The sequence below is a fragment of the Ostrinia nubilalis genome, chromosome 10 (genome assembly GCF_963855985.1).
Source record: "Ostrinia nubilalis chromosome 10, ilOstNubi1.1, whole genome shotgun sequence".
Taxonomy (NCBI): Eukaryota; Metazoa; Arthropoda; class Insecta; order Lepidoptera; family Crambidae; genus Ostrinia; species Ostrinia nubilalis.
Window position 1 is genome coordinate 13,957,414 of NC_087097.1, and position 20,147 is coordinate 13,977,560.

General features: G+C 37.8%; 2 protein-coding genes and 1 non-coding gene across 4 annotated transcripts in view; 2 read left to right on the top strand and 1 right to left on the bottom strand.

The window, feature by feature from the left end:
* LOC135075455 (receptor-type guanylate cyclase gcy-25-like) overlaps nt 1-10,622 on the bottom strand; it is a 53,524-nt gene extending 42,902 nt beyond the window's left edge. Inside the window, exons 1-7 of the mRNA XM_063969895.1 lie at nt 10,504-10,622; nt 6,334-6,469; nt 5,832-5,953; nt 4,785-4,877; nt 3,765-3,794; nt 1,766-1,879; nt 337-558 (exon numbers count right to left, since the gene is read on the bottom strand). Coding sequence (XP_063825965.1) covers nt 337-558; nt 1,766-1,879; nt 3,765-3,794; nt 4,785-4,877; nt 5,832-5,953; nt 6,334-6,469; nt 10,504-10,622 — 836 coding nt within the window. The remainder of the gene's footprint in view (nt 1-336; nt 559-1,765; nt 1,880-3,764; nt 3,795-4,784; nt 4,878-5,831; nt 5,954-6,333; nt 6,470-10,503) is intronic.
* Nucleotides 10,623-12,336: 1,714 nt separating this feature from the next.
* LOC135075309 (uncharacterized) lies at nt 12,337-15,470 on the top strand. Of its 2 annotated transcripts, none has more exons than XM_063969724.1 (2): nt 12,337-14,598; nt 15,291-15,470. In XM_063969724.1, exons 1-2 carry the CDS (start codon nt 12,855-12,857, stop codon nt 15,386-15,388), a joined length of 1,842 nt encoding a protein of 613 aa, XP_063825794.1. In that variant the 5' UTR covers nt 12,337-12,854; the 3' UTR covers nt 15,389-15,470. The 2 variants fall into 2 exon arrangements, with proteins under 2 accessions (XP_063825794.1, XP_063825795.1); XM_063969725.1 differs by having other exon boundaries at nt 12,337-14,583.
* A 4,373-nt stretch (nt 15,471-19,843) lies between these two features.
* On the top strand, nt 19,844-19,917 carry Trnai-aau (transfer RNA isoleucine (anticodon AAU)). The gene has a single exon. It is a non-coding gene; the product is annotated as a tRNA-Ile (tRNA).
* The last annotated feature ends 230 nt before the right edge of the window (nt 19,918-20,147 follow it).

A 20,147-nucleotide genomic window follows, 5' to 3' on the forward strand; every position in this document is an offset into this window, starting at 1 on the left:
GAGATTTTGCATTTATGATGGTGTAAGTTGAAGGCGAGAGTGAATTAAGCACTTACAGGGCATATTATGTTAATACACCCTTCGGCAGGTAGGTACGATTACGATCAAATACCTGCCTTGTTAATTAAGCATTAAAAAAACTTACCTAAGTAAGTATGTGTATTTTTAGCGCTTAAGCATTGTATGTACGCCAAAATTAGTATCCTGTGAAATTGTGATAAAGTATCATGAAAAGTGGTGTCATCAAGTGAAGTGAAACATGCAAACACATTCCGCGTTATGCAGTTTAGCTCAACCTTGGTGAAAAAGCATCATAAGAAAAGAATAAAAACTTACAAAACTATGATTTCCATGAGGGTCTTCGCTTCATCAAACAGCTCATCTGCCTCCAAATACTGAACGGCAGCCTGTAGCCGTTCCAAGGCCAGCTGGTGGTGCTTCTGGAGGTGGGTGTTCAGGTCCTCGTCGAAGGCTTCGTTGCTGAGGAAGATGGCCGCCACCAGGGCAAGAGACACCTCCTCCATGGACTTCAGGAGTTCGTAGGACGTTGTCAAGTGTCTGGGAGGGTAAAAAAGGTCTATTGTAATGTGTTTCAGGAAAAAGCGGTGCTTAGATAAAGTTTTAATTTTGGCAATAATTTTGTGATCGCTTTGCATAGTAGCACACAAAAAAAAATGCGAAACGAATGCGGATTAGTCACGAATGTAACTTTGTCTACGAAGGAGTCCCTAATTAAGACTACAATGCAGCTTTTTCTGAGAAAATTTGTTTGTATGCAGTTTGATGCAGTTATTACCTACCTTAATTATAATAATAATAAAAAAATCAATAGTATATACTTACACGACTAAGTGCTTGTATTAATAAAGATCAGAAAGTCTGTGACATTTTTGTAGTTGGTTAATCTTAATAATATCTACAATACTGTTAAATGATCAATCTGCTAATAAAAATCTAGGTGTAAGCAAATGTAAACAACACTTCAGATTTAAAATGACTCACCGGACTTTCTCATAATTTAAACAAGTAGGTAGATGCAAATCAGGGTTATGTTTGATTTGAGTACCGGTTCTGAATCGTGATTCGTAAGATCCTTGCTGAGTTCGAGGCATGTCCGGATTTTTGCTGACACATCTCTAAGCTTATTTACATTAATTCATGTATTAAGTATAACCAATATAAGATTAGTTTCTACCAACATAAAAGTTGATAAAATTTTATAAAGGCTTGCATGCCGGAATAGTACGAGCACAGAATATTTAAAAAAAATCATTTGAATACCTCGCTGTCACGTTTCCGTTTAGTTTCTCAGTAACAGATGGCAGTGGCAGATTATTAGTCTAGTTCCTCACTAACAGATGGCGTTGTATAAATTTTAGTTCAGTTTATCACTAAAAGATGGCGCTAATACTATTAATTCAGCTATTCACTGACAGATGGCGTTGTATGAATTTTAGTTCAATTTAGCACTAAAAGATGGCGCTGATAGTGTTAATTCAGCTACTCACTGACAGATGGCGTTGTATTAATTTTAGATCAGTTTAGCACTAATAGATGGCGTTGACATAATTAGTTCAACTACTCGCTGACAGATGGCGGTGTATTTATTTTAGTTCAGTTTGTCACCAATAGATGTCATTCACAATATATCAACAATTTTATAGCAGTAATGTTTTTTCATAAGTACAAATAATATTTATTTTAACGGCGATTCTAACAGCTCCAAAATCATTTACCAAAATTAAGAATTTTGAAGAAGACTTACCGCCACAGCGCTGAAGTGGTAAACCTGACGTATCGGATAATGTACAGTAGGATGGTCCTGTTAAACTCCCCGTAAACAGACATGCGCTTCAAACTGTCAGCTTTCTTGAGGTCACTGCAACAGAGAAGTACTGATTTTCCAACCAATTACCTATGATGAAATTTTATTTTTAAATTTTTTATTTTTATTTTATTGAAAAAACCAGCGTTTTTATACAATTTTAACATAACATAAAAAAGGACATTGTCATTAACGGCCTTAGATTCCTGGGCACAGCAGTAATGTATCAAAATTAATCTCTTACTTTTTGAATACATAAATATTAATTAGATTGTAACAGACACTTGAGGATTAGAAAATGAAATAATAAAAGTATTTTATATGTATTCCATAATACTATGACGACATCCGGACATTTTAGGGCGTGGCCTGCTCCATATCCTATGAAGTTCCATAATTTGTGTCGATAAAATCTATGTAAAATCGACACAAGGCAATGCCGTACTTCATTGTTAGGAATCCACGTAATAGTGATGTTGACTGCGGTCATCATAGACAATAAGATACCGATCTTGTAAATAAAATAAATCGTTCAAATTGCTACAGTATGACTAGATTTTAATTTAGAGTTAAAAATATATTGCACGATACTACAAGAAGCTATCTAATGTGTCCAACTGGTCGAAGGTCATGAATAAAATAAAAAGAATTGTGATCATAACACTGATATTGACAATGACAACAATATGGGATCATCTTTAATATATCTGTAACAGTTTCAAAATCCGATGAAAAATCCAATGCCGCTTAAAGTGAGAGAAATGTCTAAAGTTCTGATAGAATTGAAAGTTTTATTCGCTCAAAATGCTTATAACAATAATTGGTAATACATTTCAAATATTAAGTACCTTTATAATGTATCGATAGAACCAAAATGATGTCCTCTCAGCTTGGAAAGGGAAAACCCAGGATTGGGGGAGCGCTCCAGGCAATTTTCAGAACATTTCATAGGTGGTAGTAAATAATATTTATTTTATTATTAAAATTGAATATTTTGATATTGATGAAATTGAATATACCTTTCGATTCAAACATCGAATATTTTTCAATCGATAATAATTATCGAGAATTGTTAATAATATTCAATTAAAAGTTGTTCAATCCCTAGTCATGCATAGACTAAGACGGTAACCATGGAGATAGGTAGTTTGGTAAGTCACGTGTTAAATGTCAAGAGTGGAAAGTAAACATAGGATTCATGTTATTTATTTACGTGCAAAATGTAAGTAAGTAAATCATAAAAGTGGAACGCCGAGCTATTTCCAAAACCCGTCCAATATTATAAAACAATTTGGCTGCGACAACTACAATACAGAATATCTCCCAAATCGATGTGCATACAATAATATAATACAATACTAGTAAGTAAGAGGTTATGATAACAATATTGCTATCAATAAGTTTATAGAATTGGTCCGCCAGGAATAATTGTTCTTACATAAAGATTTTTGTCATTTAGAACCTAGAAAGTATTTTTTACGCACTGTTGCTCTAACGGCGAACAATGTATGGAGAACGAACATTGTCCTTTATCACACAATGAAAGGTTTCCCTTGAATTATTACCAATAGTACTAGTAAAGGTTGGATTGCTACCCATACCTATCCACACAACACTACCTAAACAATACACAACAAAAAAATAAAACCGACTCCAAAAAACATACACCAAAAAGCAGAAAACAATTATAATCCTATTTATTAGGACGAACCAATACCCATGTATACCATGATTGATACCATCTGGAGTCGGTGACCAAAAGACCTTTTTCAGAACACTTTTATGGCTCTTTAGCTTGCTAACTTGCTATACCACCACTTTGTCACGGTAATACTATCATAAGTAGGTATTACCATGACTTCGTTGTTGAGTAGAAGTGATTTCTAAAATTTCTAATTTAAAAAAGGTACTTAACTAATTACTTTCCTTTAATACTTACAGAAAGGTTGTGACGTCTTCTCTAAAGTGACTGCATGTAGGAGTAAATATGAAAATGAGTCTCTATTTGTAGTAGGTATGAATATTTTAATTTTTTTCTATACATATGGATTGTATACTGTATTCAAGGCATAAAAGTCAGAATCTATCGAATGCTTGCAGGTTTTTTCATTACAAGCCAGGCTTTAAAGTAAGATGGTGTTTACAAATCTGCGAAGATTAATGGAAAATAATTCTTGTCTCTTGAAGACTGGAAGTGACATTATCAATAAATATGGTACTTAAAAGTGCTTAAACTACCATATTATCGACTCTACATTGTATTTTTTTAAAAGACAGGACAGAGCAGACGGACATAAACTTCTATTAACACGAAATCACAATTATTTCATAATAATTATAATACTAAGGCTGAGTTGCACCACCAAACTTTGACCGTAACTTTAACAATAACCGGCGGTGCTTTTTGTATGGAGTTTGACAGATTTTTGACGTTTGTTAAAGTCAAAATAGGATGGTGCAACTCAGCCTAAGAATATCAGCCGTTAATTTTAATATCGTAGAATTAGCATCAGGTCAAGTGCTCTTGAATAGATAGGTATTTTATGTTGCTCTTTTAAAGTAAAAATATATTAATTTCATTTAAAATTACAATCTAAGAAGATCGCATTATGAAATCTACTTACCTACTTTCAAGAAACGATTCGTGATTACAACATTTTATAATACGTATTATAAAACAATGTGATAGTGAATTTAGATTTTATGTAGGTATGGCTCGCACGACTTGCATAATTGCCCCATCACGTTTAAAAAGTGAAAAAATGGGAAGATGTGTTCTAAGCTTTGACCACTTTTACCTACTTTATCAAATAAAAATCCAGTCTAAGGCACCCCAAGCATATAGCCCAGCAATCCATCAAAAGGGATCATGTTATTCCAATGACAAAAAAAATTACCCACCAAAATCGCCGAATTACGAGCCAAATTATTGTGAAAAATATTTTAATTAATTACTTACTAAAGTGACAGTTTGTGTTCATCCCGGAGTAGAGGTAGCGTCAGCTTTTCCAGAAACTGGTCTGTCTCCAGAAAAGCCGCTTGGACTGCTGACCTTGGGGCAAACGAAGAACCTCATAATTTTTCCAGATAAAGACATTTTAAGACATAGTTAACATAGTGGTACCCACAAGGTGGACTGACGACCTCATAAAGGTAGCAAGAAGGCGCTCTGGATGCAGGCCCCTACTGACCGGCTAATCTTTGAGGCCTATGTTCAGCAGTGGATGTCCTGTGGCTGAAATGATGATGATGAATAGTTTTTCTACTCTATTCTAGATTTTAACAACTTCTTTCTTTACAATACTGCTAAAACAAGCGTGAAGTGATGTAGTTTCACGCTAACATCTGATAAGTAGACGAATTATGTAAACAAAGTAAAATATTTGTAAAATAAATCAGAGGTCAAACTCAAATGAACCGGTTTTCTGACAATATTTGGTTAAACTTAAACATTCAAAGGTTAACAGATGATATAAAACAAACATTGCTAGGTACCTGATTAAGTTCTTTGTATGTTTGGTTGGTAAAACGTAAAATGTAGTAGCTTTTATCCATACAAACATTTGGCAACTTGTCACTGTGTAGGTCTGGTGTAGGTCACCTGCTTCTTGCATTTTAATTGCAAGTTTTTTATGAACATAATAAGTATGTATTTTAATTTTTAATTACCCTTAAAATACACTTTTAAATCTACAGATTTCTAAACATTTATTATGGTCTTTATCATTTGGCAGTCAACTGTTTCGAGTGTTTAAAGATAACTTTAACATACTGCCGATTCGCATGAATCATCTTTAATGTTTTAGTAGGTACCAAGAATTAATCATTCTGTGGTTAACAAACGGTTTATCAGTAGGTACTAATGAGTAGATACGTAAGTTATTGTCATAATACCTATTATGACCTTTTTGTAGTAATTATGCTAGCGAAATAAATATTTTGTATGTTTATTTCATATTGTATGTTGTGTATGTTGAAACAAAAAATGGATAAGTATTTTACTCACAAATCCACCACATCCTCTTTCTCCATCGAGTCCCGTGACTTTAGGAACAGATATTTCGCCACAGTGACTCTTTCTTCCTGGATGGCCTCGACTGTGTTCTCTAGAGACAGAGTCATACTAGCCTGTAACAAAAGATTCAATTTCAATAGGTATCACTTCAAAAAGCTCATCATCATTAGGTCATAATAGTGTCCAGTCCAGGAGCACGATCCTCTCTGCTTTACTACAGGCAAATGGAGGATTTGGTTTGGCAAAACTTGTTAGGGAGGCTGGTCTTTTTTTGACTTTTCCTAGATGTCAAAAGTAGGAGTGGCTCTAATCTATACCACAATACGATCAAATTGCCGATTCGAGGTTGTGGTGAACCCACTCATAATATCCCAAGCGTGATAGCTTACTTGCACGGATGAACAGACATTTTTGTAACATGACGTTATCGTTATTCTGATTTGGTTCTAGGTTTCTTTTTGTTTAAAATTAACTAAACTAAAGTCTAACTTACTTTTGAGTGTAAAAACAGCGAGGAGTCCAAAGTGTGGGACAGTTGCGCCATGATGGTGCAGTTCTGTGCCACCAGGGCGGCGTGCGGCACGAAACACAGGATCAGCATGTGGACTAGTAGTGTTCGCCGGCCTCGTCTGCGGATAAAATAAAGCAATAGATTAAGTACTAGCAAAAAAACAAAGTTGAAAACAGCAGGTCTACCAATAAATCTATACGATGACAAATCAAGCTCTACATTCTGGCATCATAATGTTATTAGGGCTATTTTACAAAAAGAGTGTCCGATGTTCTATCGACTACACCAGTGGTTCCCAAAGTTGTCTGGGCTACGACTCATCTAATACAAGTTCTACTTCTACTCGGGACGTCGGGACCCACCTAATAGGAGCCCGCTGCCTAGCGGTTGGATGGGTAGGGTGGTGTGTCGTTCTACAGGCAGGGCCCACTCAATGTTCGCTCGTTTAACTCGATATTTAACTCAATAGTTTGGGAAACCCTGGCCCTGGACTACACAATGAAATCCTACCTACTGTAGTCGAAGACTGTGTAGCAGTAGTCACCGCTCAAAAAATATCTATTACTATCATCTGTCTTGAAAAACTGCCATTTCAAAAATTGTTTTACTTGCTATTAATGCTAGAGTTCATGACTAGTCATATAGCATTTAAGTTTGTATGGAACGGTAACTATAAAAACATGAGTAAAGAAATAGAGATTCAGACGTCAGTCCCATAAAGAAAAAATTGTATTTCAGTAGCAGGACTAGTATTCCCAAGTCTGTTCCCACCGCTGTATCTCTTATAGCCAGGATCAGCTTGACCGCCACTAAAAACTTAAGTAGTAAATGCCAAGTCTGAATTCGTGAAGTTTATGTTCAAAGTTGCCATGCTCCGTACCGAAAGGAACGACAATCATACTTAATTTCAAAGTTTTTTTTATGCATAACAAGGCAGGTATTTGACAACAATCGCACCTGATGTTAAGTGGGATGTACTCTAGTCTAGTTAACTAATAAAGTTAAGTGGAATAACCAGGCCAGGTGACAAGGTGGCCATCTTAATAAAATAATGATACATTGATGACCTATTATAGTAATTACTTTGTTGACCGCTCATATGCGCACGCGTTCGTATGAATATGATTCAGCGCGCAGCGAAAACCACAGAGTTAATTAGGTAGATACAATTATTATTTCCAGCATTACATTTTGTTGGAAAATAGCACCTATTAAAACTATATGAGATGCCATAGTACTTAGCTTGACCATCAGGCCATCAAGCATATTACCTTCAGAATTCTACTTATCAACTGATCACAATATGGATTTTTGGAATTTTGTAAGGCACGCGTTGTGGTTTTTAATAAATACGACCAATTATTACTTATAATGATGATCTAGTAGTCAGTCTTAATCATACCAGGATAACAAGCAGGGGAAAAAATTACATAGGTATTCTTCATTAAAATCTAGGTCAGGTTTGCGACTAGATATTACTGTATTGTCGTAGTTATTTATTTCTACAGATGACCTCATACACTTTAGTGAAAACAACCAATGACTCTTATTAAATTCATAGATTTATCTGAAGGATCATCATCATCATCATCATTTCAGCAACAGGACGTCCACTGCTGAACATAGGCCTCCCCCAATGACTTCCACATCGCACGGTTGGTAGCGGCCTGCATCCAGCGCCTTCCTGCTATCTTTATCAGGTCGTCGGTCCACCTTGTGGGTGGACGTCTGAAGGATAAACATTTAAAATCTAACCAGTGAAGAAGAAGAGTTGAGTTTTCTTGGGAGATAGCTTAACTGTCTTGGAATCCGCATCAAAGAGGCCATCCAAAATGGCACAAGAAAACCCGTGCCCTCGACTGGCATAGTAAGTCCGGTATACGAACTGGTCCATCATCATTTCAGCCACAGGACGTCCATTGCTGAACATAGGCCTTCCCCAATGACACAGTAGATAAATCAAACAGTACGGAAGCTTCATACAAACGCTCGAAATCAGAATCAGACTCACGCACACAGACGCACGCTTTACACGAGCTCTAAGCGAACCTCGCAGTCCATCCGTCGCGAGTGTCGCGCGCGTTGTGTTTTTAATAATAATTTTATTGCATGCACTGTCCGCTGTATTTTTAAAAACATGCCACGAGTGTATTGCGTAGTATACGGCTGCTTGAACTCGGCATCTTCAAAACCGGAACTTTCATTTTTTAAACTTCGTAATAATTCTGAATTGTAAAAATGATTAAATATTACTTTTTAAATAAAGTGCTTACATCTGATTTTGTAATAGTTCTTTTTAAATTACGTAATTACGCTTTTTAACAATTTATGTGTTCTATTGATAAAGTAATTTGCTCCGCACGCTTTTGTACTAAGTGATGAACTGTATTTAAAATGAGGCAATAGGTATGTGAAAGTAAGTATCCGGTATTTTATTAATATGAGAATAGATCTTCTACCGGCCTCTAATAGTATTTAATCAATTTATTCGATTATGACGTATTCGATCATTAAAGAACCTAATTAACGTTGTATTTTTTTTGTTAACTTCTTAGTCAATTAATTTATTCCATTAGGTATTTGATAATTAAAAAACCTAAATAAACGTTTTAATAAATAAGTAAGTAAGAACCTTATTAATTTTATAAAGATTACGAGTGCCAACCCTAACACTCAGTTGAAGTGTAGGTATTTAACTCGCCGAAAGGGCTAAGTTTCCGTACTGCTTTAGCTCATATACAGTGTGAGTCACGTTAAAGTGAACATATGAAAATAGATGAAACTAGACCTATTTTTATCGACAAAAAAGAGGTCAAAAAATTTTTGAGATTTTTTTTTAATTTTTTATAGAATTTTTTTTCTTCCAATTACTTATTGTAAAGAAAACGTAATAACTTTTAAACTAAGCGATATATCCTGATAAAATAAAAACGGTAATAATGCTAAATAACAGGCGATACTAAAAAAATACAAAAAATACACAAAAAATGCCAACAAATAATAAAAAATGATACTTTTTGAAAAAAATCTACTTTTAAATTCGTGTTTTTTTGGTTATTTGATAAATTTCTCCAAAAAATGCCCCTATAACAGGTGGTTTTTATTACTTTGTATTATTCTCTATTGTATTATCTTTGTAAAACCAAAAATCGCATGTCTCTATCCCTATCACAACATTTGCTATGATCGTTTGAACAAAGGCCTGCCACAACATTATTCTCCGCTACAGGTAGAGACAATTTTAATTTTAATTAAAATGCTTATTTTACTTCGAATTCTTTTGTTTTTATTTGAAATCTAACTTGTCTTTATTAAAATTACAAATCTAGAGCCATTTTCAGTTTCGTTGTTAACGAAGCGTTGAATGGCGCGCCTAGTTCAAACGATCATAGAAAATGTTGTGATTGGGATAGAGACATGCGATTTTTGGTTTTACGAAGGTAATACGATAGAAAATAATACAAAGTAATAAAAACCACCGGTTATAGGGGCATTTTTTGGAGAAATTTATCAAATAACCAAAAAAACAAGAATTTAAAAGCAGATTTTTTTCAAAAAGTATCATTTTTTATAATTTGTTGGCCTTTTTTATGTATTTTGTGTATTTTTTTAGTATCGCTTGTTTTTTAGGATTATTACTGTTTTTATTTTATCAGGATATTCCGCTTAGTTTAAAAGTTATTACGTTTTCCTTACAATAAGTAATTGGAAGAAAAAAAAATCTATAAAAAAATAAAAAAAAATAAAAAAAAAATTTGACCACTTTTTTGTCGATAAAAATAGGTCTAGTTTCATCTATTTTCATATGTACACTTTAACGTGACTCACACTGTATATACTGTGCCAATGATTTCCACATCGCCCGGTTTGTAGCAGCCTGCATCCAGCGCCTTCCTGCTACCTTTGCGAGGTCCTCAAGGTGTCACAAGATGGACACCTACAGGGCACTTACAGAGCAGATATGTACCATCCTAGACTACATCTCAACACCAGGTGCGATTGTGGTCAAATACCTAGAGCTGCCTTGTCTAGCATAAAAAAAACACCTTGTGGGTACGTGGCCTCTACTCTAGAACCTTGCTGACCCGTGATGTACTAGTCCAGCCAGCTGTAAAAATGATGGCGATGATAATGATGATGATGATGACTCACTTGGTGGCCGGGTTGACGTGGAGGCAGCCGACCCGGACTGAGACCATCTGAGGGTCGGGCCGGTCGGAGGGCGTGGTGCAGCGGGATGAGCAGCCGTGCACCTTCAGGCATGACGTCATACTGGAGTGATGACGGTGATGATGATGTCACTCACTTGGTGGCCGGGTTGACGTGGAGGCAGCCGACCCGGACCGAGACCATCTGAGGGTCGGGCCGGTCGGAGGGCGTGGTGCAGCGGGATGAGCAGCCGTCTACCTTCAGGTGTGACGTCATACTGGAGTGATGACGGTGATGATGATGACACTCACTTGGTGGCCGGGTTGACGTGGAGGCAGCCGACCCGGACCGACACCATCTGAGGGTCGGGCCGGTCGGAGGGCGTGGTGCAGCGGGATGAGCAGCCGTCCACCTTCAGGTGTGACGTCATACTGGAGTGATGACGGTGATGAGGATGACACTCACTTGGTGGCCGGGTTGACGTGGAGGCAGCCGACCCGGACCGACACCATCTGAGGGTCGGGCCGGTCGGAGGGCGTGGTGCAGCGGGATGAGCAGCCGTCCACCTTCAGGTGTGACGTCATACTGGAGTGATGACGGTGATGAGGATGACACTCACTTGGTGGCCGGGTTGACGTGGAGGCAGCCGACCCGGACCGACACCATCTGAGGGTCGGGCCGGTCGGAGGGCGTGGTGCAGCGGGATGAGCAGCCGTCCACCTTCAGGTGTGACGTCATACTGCAACAAAACCGTATATTAAAATATAAAAAAAAACATACATTCACTTACTTCGACAATAGGCAGCTTTTTCTCAAAGAATATAGGGTAAACTTCCAGTCATTGCACATGTTTTGTCCAGTCATTGGACAAAACACCCCTTGAACGTCCTTAGGGAATATTTACCTACTTCAAATGCAAATTGCAACTTATCACCTTTTTATCTCCATCAGTCGCAATACTCGCAATATCTTAGTTATTGTAATAGAAATTATACTTATTTTCAATTCACTCAACGACAATGCCCTTTAGGTGTCTATTAACTGGAAGTTTAATACCTAATTTGTTTCAATGCACAAATTACTAAATAGTCCCGTTAACACCTCGTGGTTAGCTAAATATGTTTGTGTTACAAGAGGGATCACCTCACCATATTAGTCCAGCGATGGCGGGGTTTGAACCAGGGATGTTATGGATATCCGTAACCGTAACCGAAACTTTCGGATATCCGAAATAAAAAAATATCCGTAACCGTAACCGAAACCGGTATAATATTATTCCTTTATCCGTAACCGAATCCATAACCGAAACTAGGTACATATCCATAACATCCCTAGTTTGAACCCACGTTCCTCGAATCAATCGAATCCAGTCCGAGATTTCATACAATATGGTACATTCCCTACAATATGGTCGAGTGAAGCGATGGCTGGTTCACACGTCATGTCTGTGAACAGGCGCTGCCTTCGGGGACTGGTCAAGACAAGATATACCTACCTTAAATTTTTCAACATAGCTAACAATTAACAATCAACTTAGACAGTGGCACGGCACTAAATATAAGTATATACAATTTATTTAAAACTACCACACGGTTTTGTTATGGTGCCTTGCTTTTCTCTCTAGAGTTTTCTTGCCTTGTCTCCTAAATAGTTTTATATCTGGCACTTAGCCAGAAGGATATCTTAGACTTGTCATGCTCACTAAAATGTCTCTGGGGTAGTGGCGTGTGAGGCGGGTCGTTACATTCCCTATAATATGGTCGAGTGAAGCGATGGCTGGTTCACACGTCATGTCTGTGAACAGGCGCTGCCTTCGGGGACTGGTCAAGGTGTCCACATCCGTAGATGTAAACACGGCTTAATTTTATACTGAAGGTGTCTAATGTGTCTATGCCTTATTTTTATGGTTAATGTTGGCAACACTAAATTTTATATCGCTCTCTTCCTCATCACACTCTCACCAACTCGTACTGGTTTTTGTAAATATTGTGTTTTTATAAATAAAAGTCAAGATTAAAGTACAAAATCTTGTTATTTGTATGTTCCACGAACATAAATGGTGCCGAAACTCTATAAACAAGCTTCGACAATAAACTTCGAGCAACGAAACCACACCTTCGCCGGCCGGCAAGAAAAGTAAGCTGATTTCACTGCATATTGCTGAACATACACTTGCACAAGAATAAATAAATCGAAGGCCAATCAATACACTATTGTGCCATATTGATTTGCAAGTCGCAGTAGCCAAAAGTGAACAATTTTATTCAACTTTGCAAGAAAATAACCGGCCGCCATTTTGGTTCCCTTTACTTTGCATCGAGAAAAAATATTACCACGCCCTGCCATTTTTCGCCATGACCATGGATAGCGATTCGGCTGAAAAGGAAGTGGACAAGAACGCAAGGAAAGGTATCATAAGAAAAATCGCACAGTGTAAAGCGTCGTTGACAAAGGCAGAAAATTTTATCCGCACATTGGAATCGCCAATCAACAAGGACGTGGTATCTGCGCGGCTACAACAACTGCAGGAGGTGCTGCCAAGGCATGAGCAGCTACTGATCGAATTAAGTACTTTGGACGACACCCTTGATGAAGACTATTTCGGAAACGACGCGTTCGAGGACCGGTATTTGGCGATCGTGGCGAGCCTTCGAGGCCTACTGGCGCCGCAGCCGCCGTCGCCGGCTCCAGCATCGGGCGCGCAGCAGTCTACAGACGCGTGCGCTACCAGCGTGAGGCTGCCAGAAATAGACATTCCTGCGTTTGACGGCAAGGACTACACAAAATACCACTCGTTCATCGAACTCTTTAGTGCAGTGATAGATAATAATTCTAAATTAGCCGCAATTCAAAAGCTTTTCTATCTTAGAAAATACTTAAAAGGTGAGCCATTGTCATTAATCGAAGGATTACCCGTCACCGGGGACTCGTATGGAAAAGCTCTTGAATTGTTGAGAAATAGATATGACAATAAGTTTCTTATTATCACTAACCATGTACAAGAGCTGCTAGACTTCAATCCACTAGTAAAGGGAGCGGCTACCAATTTAAGAGAGTTAGTGTCACATGCTCGCCAGCACTTAGGTGCACTGAAAACATTAGGACAACCGACCGACAGCTGGGACATGATAGTTTTACCCATTTTGTTGCGAAAGGTCGACCAGTTTACTTGCAGAGCCTATCATTCGGAGCGTGACACCACAAAGCTGCCCCTACTGGATGACTTCTTCGCTTTTGTGGAGCGGAGAGCTAGCAGCTTCGAGGAGAGCCAAAGAAGTGAAGGTAAGAGCAACAATAATAATAACACTTACAAAACTAAAGTGTCAAACTATGCAAGCAAAACTGCCACACGGTCGTGGTCTTGCAAATATTGTAGTGAGCAAACACATAGATTATTCAAATGTGACAAATTTCTAGCCATCTCACCAGAGGAAAGGCTCAATTTCATTTCACAAAATAATTTATGCAAAATATGTTTCAATTCTCACACAAATAAATGTAAATTTCACTTCAAATGTGAACAGTGCAAGGACAAATCGCATAATACTCTCTTGCACTGCAATGAAAAAGTATCAATGCACAGTAATTCTAATGTTAGCACAATATTGCTGCCCACCATCAAGGCCAAAGTGCTCTGCCGGGATGGCAAATCACACAAAGTAGTCCGGGGACTAGTTGACAGTGGCAGCCAAGTGTCATTTATGACAGCTGACTTAGCAAAAGCATTGCAATTACCGCTAATTGATAGCAATTTAAATATCACAGCCTTGGGGAAACAAAACAAAACAACCTCAAAAGCTGTCAATGCTGAATTTGTGTCACTTCAAAATAATTATAAGTGCCAAGTTAATTGTTCCATAGTGGACCAAATTACAACCAAGCTGCCACAGCAACAAGTAAGCTGGCAAAATATACAGCTGCCAGACTCTGTGGTGCTTGCAGATAGTGACTTTGACACTCCGGGAGACATTTCATTTCTGCTGTCAGCGGACATATTCTTCCAAATATTGCTGCCTCGCAAAATCAAGCTGCAAAATAGTAATTTGTATCTTATTGATACCCAGTTTGGTTCAATATTGTCAGGTGAAGTAAACAATAGTGAGTTTTGTGCATCCAGTCACCATGTCACCTTGCATGCTATATGTGACAACAATGTGGATCACCTCCTACAAAAGTTTTGGGAGACTGAAATGGTCCCTGAAACGAAAATGGAGGTTACAGCAAAGCAGGATGCCTGCGAAGCCGAGTTTAAAAGCTCGGTACAGCTCACCAGCGAGTTTCAGGTGTCCCTCCCGCTCAAAGTCCCCGTAGATCAGCTAGACCTAGGAAATACATTTCCTATAGCATCAAAAACATTAAATGCCATCGAAAAAAGGTTAGCCAAAGATGATCAATTAAATAGAAATTATAATGACTTCATGAATCAATACATAGAAATGGGTCATGCAAAGGTCATCCCACTGTGCCAGTCAAATTTAAAAAATGCATATTTCATGCAACACTTGCCAGTCATAAGGAACGATAAAAAGACCAATAAAGTAAGAGTTGTTTTTAATGGTAACACAAAAGCTAGTTCGCAGCATCAAAGTTTAAATGATGTTTTGCTGAATGGCCCTAAGGTTCAAAAAGATCTCTTTGACATTCTGATTTTATTCAGGTCATTCAAGTATGTAATGTTAACGGACATCAGGCATATGTACAGAGCTATAAAAATTGATCCATCATTTAGGCATCTACAAAATATATTATGGAAAGATGAAAATAATCAAAGAATTATTCTGCAATTACAGACAGTCACCTATGGACTCAAGAGCTCAAGCTACCTGGCCACCAGATGTCTCCAGGAGTTAGCAGACCGGTTTGGGAGCAATATGCCGCTGGCTGCTGAGGTCATCAGGACAGCCATGTACGTTGACGATGCTCTTTTTGGAGCACAGACCATCGATGAAGCTCTTGAGGTAAGAGATCAATTTATAGACCTGCTAGGACGTGCCAATCTGCAGCTGCATAAATGGGCTGCAAATGATGACCAATTACTGGCTGGCATACCAGCTGACAAGCAGCATTTCGAAGAGCATGAGCTCGGTAATGAGGACCTCTCAATGAAAGCTTTAGGGGTCTCATTCAATGTTAGAGATGATGTTTTTAAAGTGTCATGTCCTATAAAGCAGGTGCAGTCCTGGAATAAAAGGTCCATTTTGAGTGTCATAGGCTCTTTCTTTGACCCCTTAGGGCTCGCTGGGCCAATAATAGTTCGAGCAAAGGAATTTCTACAAAAAGTGTGGAAGGAGAATCTCGAGTGGGACTCGCCCATACCAATGTCATTGCTTAAGGCCTGGTTAACATTCTATGAACAGCTAGAACAAATGCCTATAATTTCTGTACAAAGAAACATAAATATAAATAATGCGCAGGTAATACAATTGCTAGGATATTGTGACGCTTCTAGCGTCGCCTACGGCTGCTGCATATATATAAGGGTTATTCAAGGCAGCAAAGTAACCACAACACTTTTGTGTTCAAAGTCTAGAATTGCTCCAGTAAAAAACGCCTTGACTATACCTAAGCTAGAGTTAAATGGTGCAGTGTTGCTAGCCAAACTGTATTGCAAAGTCAAAGCAATCTATGCTAAAATTAACTTCAATGCTGTACATTTATTTTCTGACTCCCAAGTTGTTCTGTGTTGGTTGAAGTCTAGCAGAAATAATATACCGGCTTATGTCAAAAACAGAATAAATTTAATAAATTCAAGTACTACAGAATGTAAATGGTTTCACATAGATGGAGCTTCCAATCCAGCTGATTGCTTGTCTCGAGGCTGCAATCCCCAAGACCTGCCATCGAACACCTTATGGTGGCATGGGCCTCCTCAACTTGACTCACTGGAGTATGAGCCTTCACCATCATTGGCTTCATGCAACCACTTGCTTTGCGAGAGGGGACCTGCCGAGAACGAGCAAGCAGCTTGTTTGGTTGTGACACAAGAACCACAATTGTTTGAAAAATATTCTTCATGGTTCACTATGCAAAGAATTGTAGCTTGGATATTAAGGTTTAAATTCAATTGTTTAAATAAACATAATAAAATTAAAGGAAATTTGACTGTAAAAGAATTGTTAAATGCTCAATACAGAATAATTTCTATAACGCAAGGCTTGTATTTTCCTTCGGAAATATCAAAAATAAAAAATAATTTGCCAATAAAATCTAATTTAAAATCCTTGGCTCCATTCATAGATGGAAATGGTATAATGAGGGTTGGTGGCCGGTTGCAAAACGCCCCAGTGCCATACACGCAAAAGCATCCGATTATTTTGCCCAATAAGTGTCATGTCACGAATTCAATTATTCGAAATGAACACTGTGTATTAATGCATGCTGGTATCACCCTCGTATTAAGTAGTCTGAAACTTAAGTATTGGATCATTAGCGCCGGTCGCGAAGTAAAGAAAATTATTAACAAGTGCTTAAAATGTTACAGGTTTAAGGCTCAAGTAGCCAGCCAGTTTATGGGATCCCTGCCCTCCGATCGCGTCACCGAGAGCCACCCATTCGACAAGGTTGGAATCGACTTCTGTGGTCCGTTTCAAGTAAAACAATCGGACATGCGGAGGGCCGTTGTCACCAAAGGCTACACACTGGTAATTGTTTGCTTCGCCACTAAGGCTGTCCACCTTGAGCTAGTTTCAGACATGACAACTCAAACATTCTTAGCAGCCTTAAAAAGATTCATTGGCAGACGCGGTATTCCCGCCATTATTAATTGCGATAATGCACAAACGTTTAAAGGAGCCGACAACGTGCTCCACGACTTGTATAAATTAGTCAATTCCAAAAAGCATCAATCTCAAGTGAATGTGGCTGCTGTAGAGAAAGGAATAACCTTTCGCTACATCCCCTCCTACTCCCCCAACCACGGAGGCCTCTGGGAGGCCGCCGTTAAGAGTTTTAAGTTCCATTTCAAAAGAGTGGTGGGGGAGAATAAATTCACGTACGAAGAATTGACCACTATTTTATCCGAAATAGAGGGTATCCTGAATTCCAGGCCCCTCACGCCGCTTTCAAGCGACCCTGCAGACCTAACAGCCCTAACCCCAGGACACTTCCTGACTGGTCGTCCACTCATATGTATCCCTGAGCCGGATCTAACCGATATCCCTCTAAATAGACTAAGATTCTGGAGGCGCTGTACTCAGGTCAAGCAACATTTTTGGAAAGCCTGGTACAGCCAATATTTATCGCAGCTAAATGTTAGAAACAAGTGGAGCAAACAGTTACCAGATGTGGAAGAAGGCAGTTTAGTTTTACTAAAAGGAGACAACGTTCCCCCGCTGCAGTGGCCCATGGCGCGGGTGACGCGGGTGTTTCGGGGAAGCGATGGGAGGGTAAGGGTCGCGGAGCTCAAAACCGCTACTGGTCTAACCCGTAGGTCTATTAATAAAATGTGTATCCTTCCCATAGATTATTAAGTAACAAGCCATTTTAAAACTGTTAAATAATTTTTAACCATAGGTTTAATAAGCAAATGTTAACTTGTAGTTATGACATGCGAATTTTATTAAATATTTATGGCAATTTTGAGTCTGTAAACTGTGATAACTAAGTAGTAATATGTTTAGGGTGTTACTTAAGCTTAAGAATAAAGATTTAATTAAGATATAACTTCAATTGTATCATGCAAGTCATTACTAATGTAACTTCATGACTATTACTGTAACTGCATAACTATTAATGTAACTGCATAGCTATTTTTGTAACCTTTTGCCCGGGAGAATGTCCACATCCGTAGATGTAAACACGGCTTAATTTTATACTGAAGGTGTCTAATGTGTCTATGCCTTATTTTTATGGTTAATGTTGGCAACACTAAATTTTATATCGCTCTCTTCCTCATCACGCTCTCACCAACTCGTACTGGTTTTTGTAAATATTGTGTTTTTATAAATAAAAGTCAAGATTAAAGTACAAAATCTTATTATTTGTATGTTCCACGAACACAAGGAAAGATATACCTGACATAAAATACATATATGTATCAAAACGCAACAATTAACCTAGAAATTAGCACGGCACTAAAGAAATATATTCAAAACTGCCACGCGGTCTCGTGCTAGATGGGCGTCTTAAAGGCCACCTTCTATCAACGGGAGCGCGTGGTAAGTAACTTGCTTCTGAATGTATGTAACTTCCTACTTTTTTATATTTTTTATATTTTTAAACCGGCAGACAGTGGTGACTGAGTTTGTTGCGGCGCTTCTTCTCAGCACTTGCCAAATGTTTGTCTCGAAGCGCTGGTAGGGCAAAAAAAGAATGAGACATGTATAGGCTCCTTAAGAGCATTTGACGATTTGCAAGAACTAATTTAATTAGTCTAAACAAATAAAGATAATTTTGATTTTGATTTTGATTTTTTTGAGATTGTCTTCTTGTAGCGAATTTTGCATGATAACATTTTTTTTATTTTAGTGTAGTATAATGATCACTTGACTAGCATGCAATAAATACTTAAGACAAGTATTTTGACGATGAAACGTTTTTCAAGCATATTAAGTCTCTTACAATAATCTAAATAACCTTCAGATTACACATAAACAACTAAATGATACTACAGGGTTTTTCCTATTGCAGTAAAAAACCTTAAAAATGACATAAACTTAACCAAGGTTGAAAAACTTCACACCTCAGTATGATACTTAATAATATCACATTATGTGATGAGTCTTGCTACTGAGTAATAAAACTGATCTCAAGACCTGTCTTGAGTACGGTGTTTAATCCGGGAATTTTGCCATTTTTAGTTCTGAATCTGATTCATATTGGTAAAGCAATCGGACAGTAACTTTATTGAAAATACTTAAGTTTCAATACTTAACAATGAGTAGGTAAATTCTGCCCACGCACAAATAGCACCTAGTTAGCGCTATTTAAAGATAAATTCAGCAGACTTTTTTACATAAATATATTTGTAGAAAAAAAGTAGTCACCCTACTTATCTAAATGTGTAAATCTGTAGGTATAATAATTATATTTAAAAAATAAATTTTAAAAAAATAACGCTCCTTTTGGCTTTAGTCGGTTAAAATATAAATAGCGCCTCGATATACGCGATGGACTTTGTTCAAGCTTAGAATAACCCTTTTTAGAAAAAAAACTCGAAAACTCAAAACGAATATCATAGCAATGGACTTTGAACAATGTCGAGGCTAAGTAAGTCAAGGCCACTCGAGTGAATGACCGGTGATGCCGCAAGAGAGGATAACTCACCCGATGCCTATTAATACACATGTGACGTCACTAATATACGTATATCTATGTGGTTCTTATTTTCACAACTTCGTTCATCGGCCCATTAGCTCAGTTGGTTAGAGCGTCGTGCTAATAACGCGAAGGTCGCGGGTTCGATCCCCTCATGGGCCACTGTTCCTTTTTGCTTTTTTTTAACAATTTTTTTTCAATAGTTTTAAAATAAAAAGTAATATTATTATTGTTTTATACTAAATATGTTTAGTACTAAAATCAAATAAATAATGTTTTTTTTATGTGACAGGAGGCAAACGAGCGAACAAACAAATGTTAAAAATATTAATCAATTTTTGAGTCTAATCACATCAAAAATAAATGAATGCGATATTATTATTTTTTAAAAA

Coding starts and splice junctions, on each gene's coding strand:
- LOC135075309 (XM_063969724.1), top strand. CDS start 12,855: ATGACCATGGATAGCGATTCGGCTGAAAAGGAAGTGGACAAGAACGCA. Junction 14,599..15,290: donor GTCAGGTGAAGTAAACAATA/GTGAGTTTTGTG, acceptor CTGCAATTACAG/ACAGTCACCTATGGACTCAA.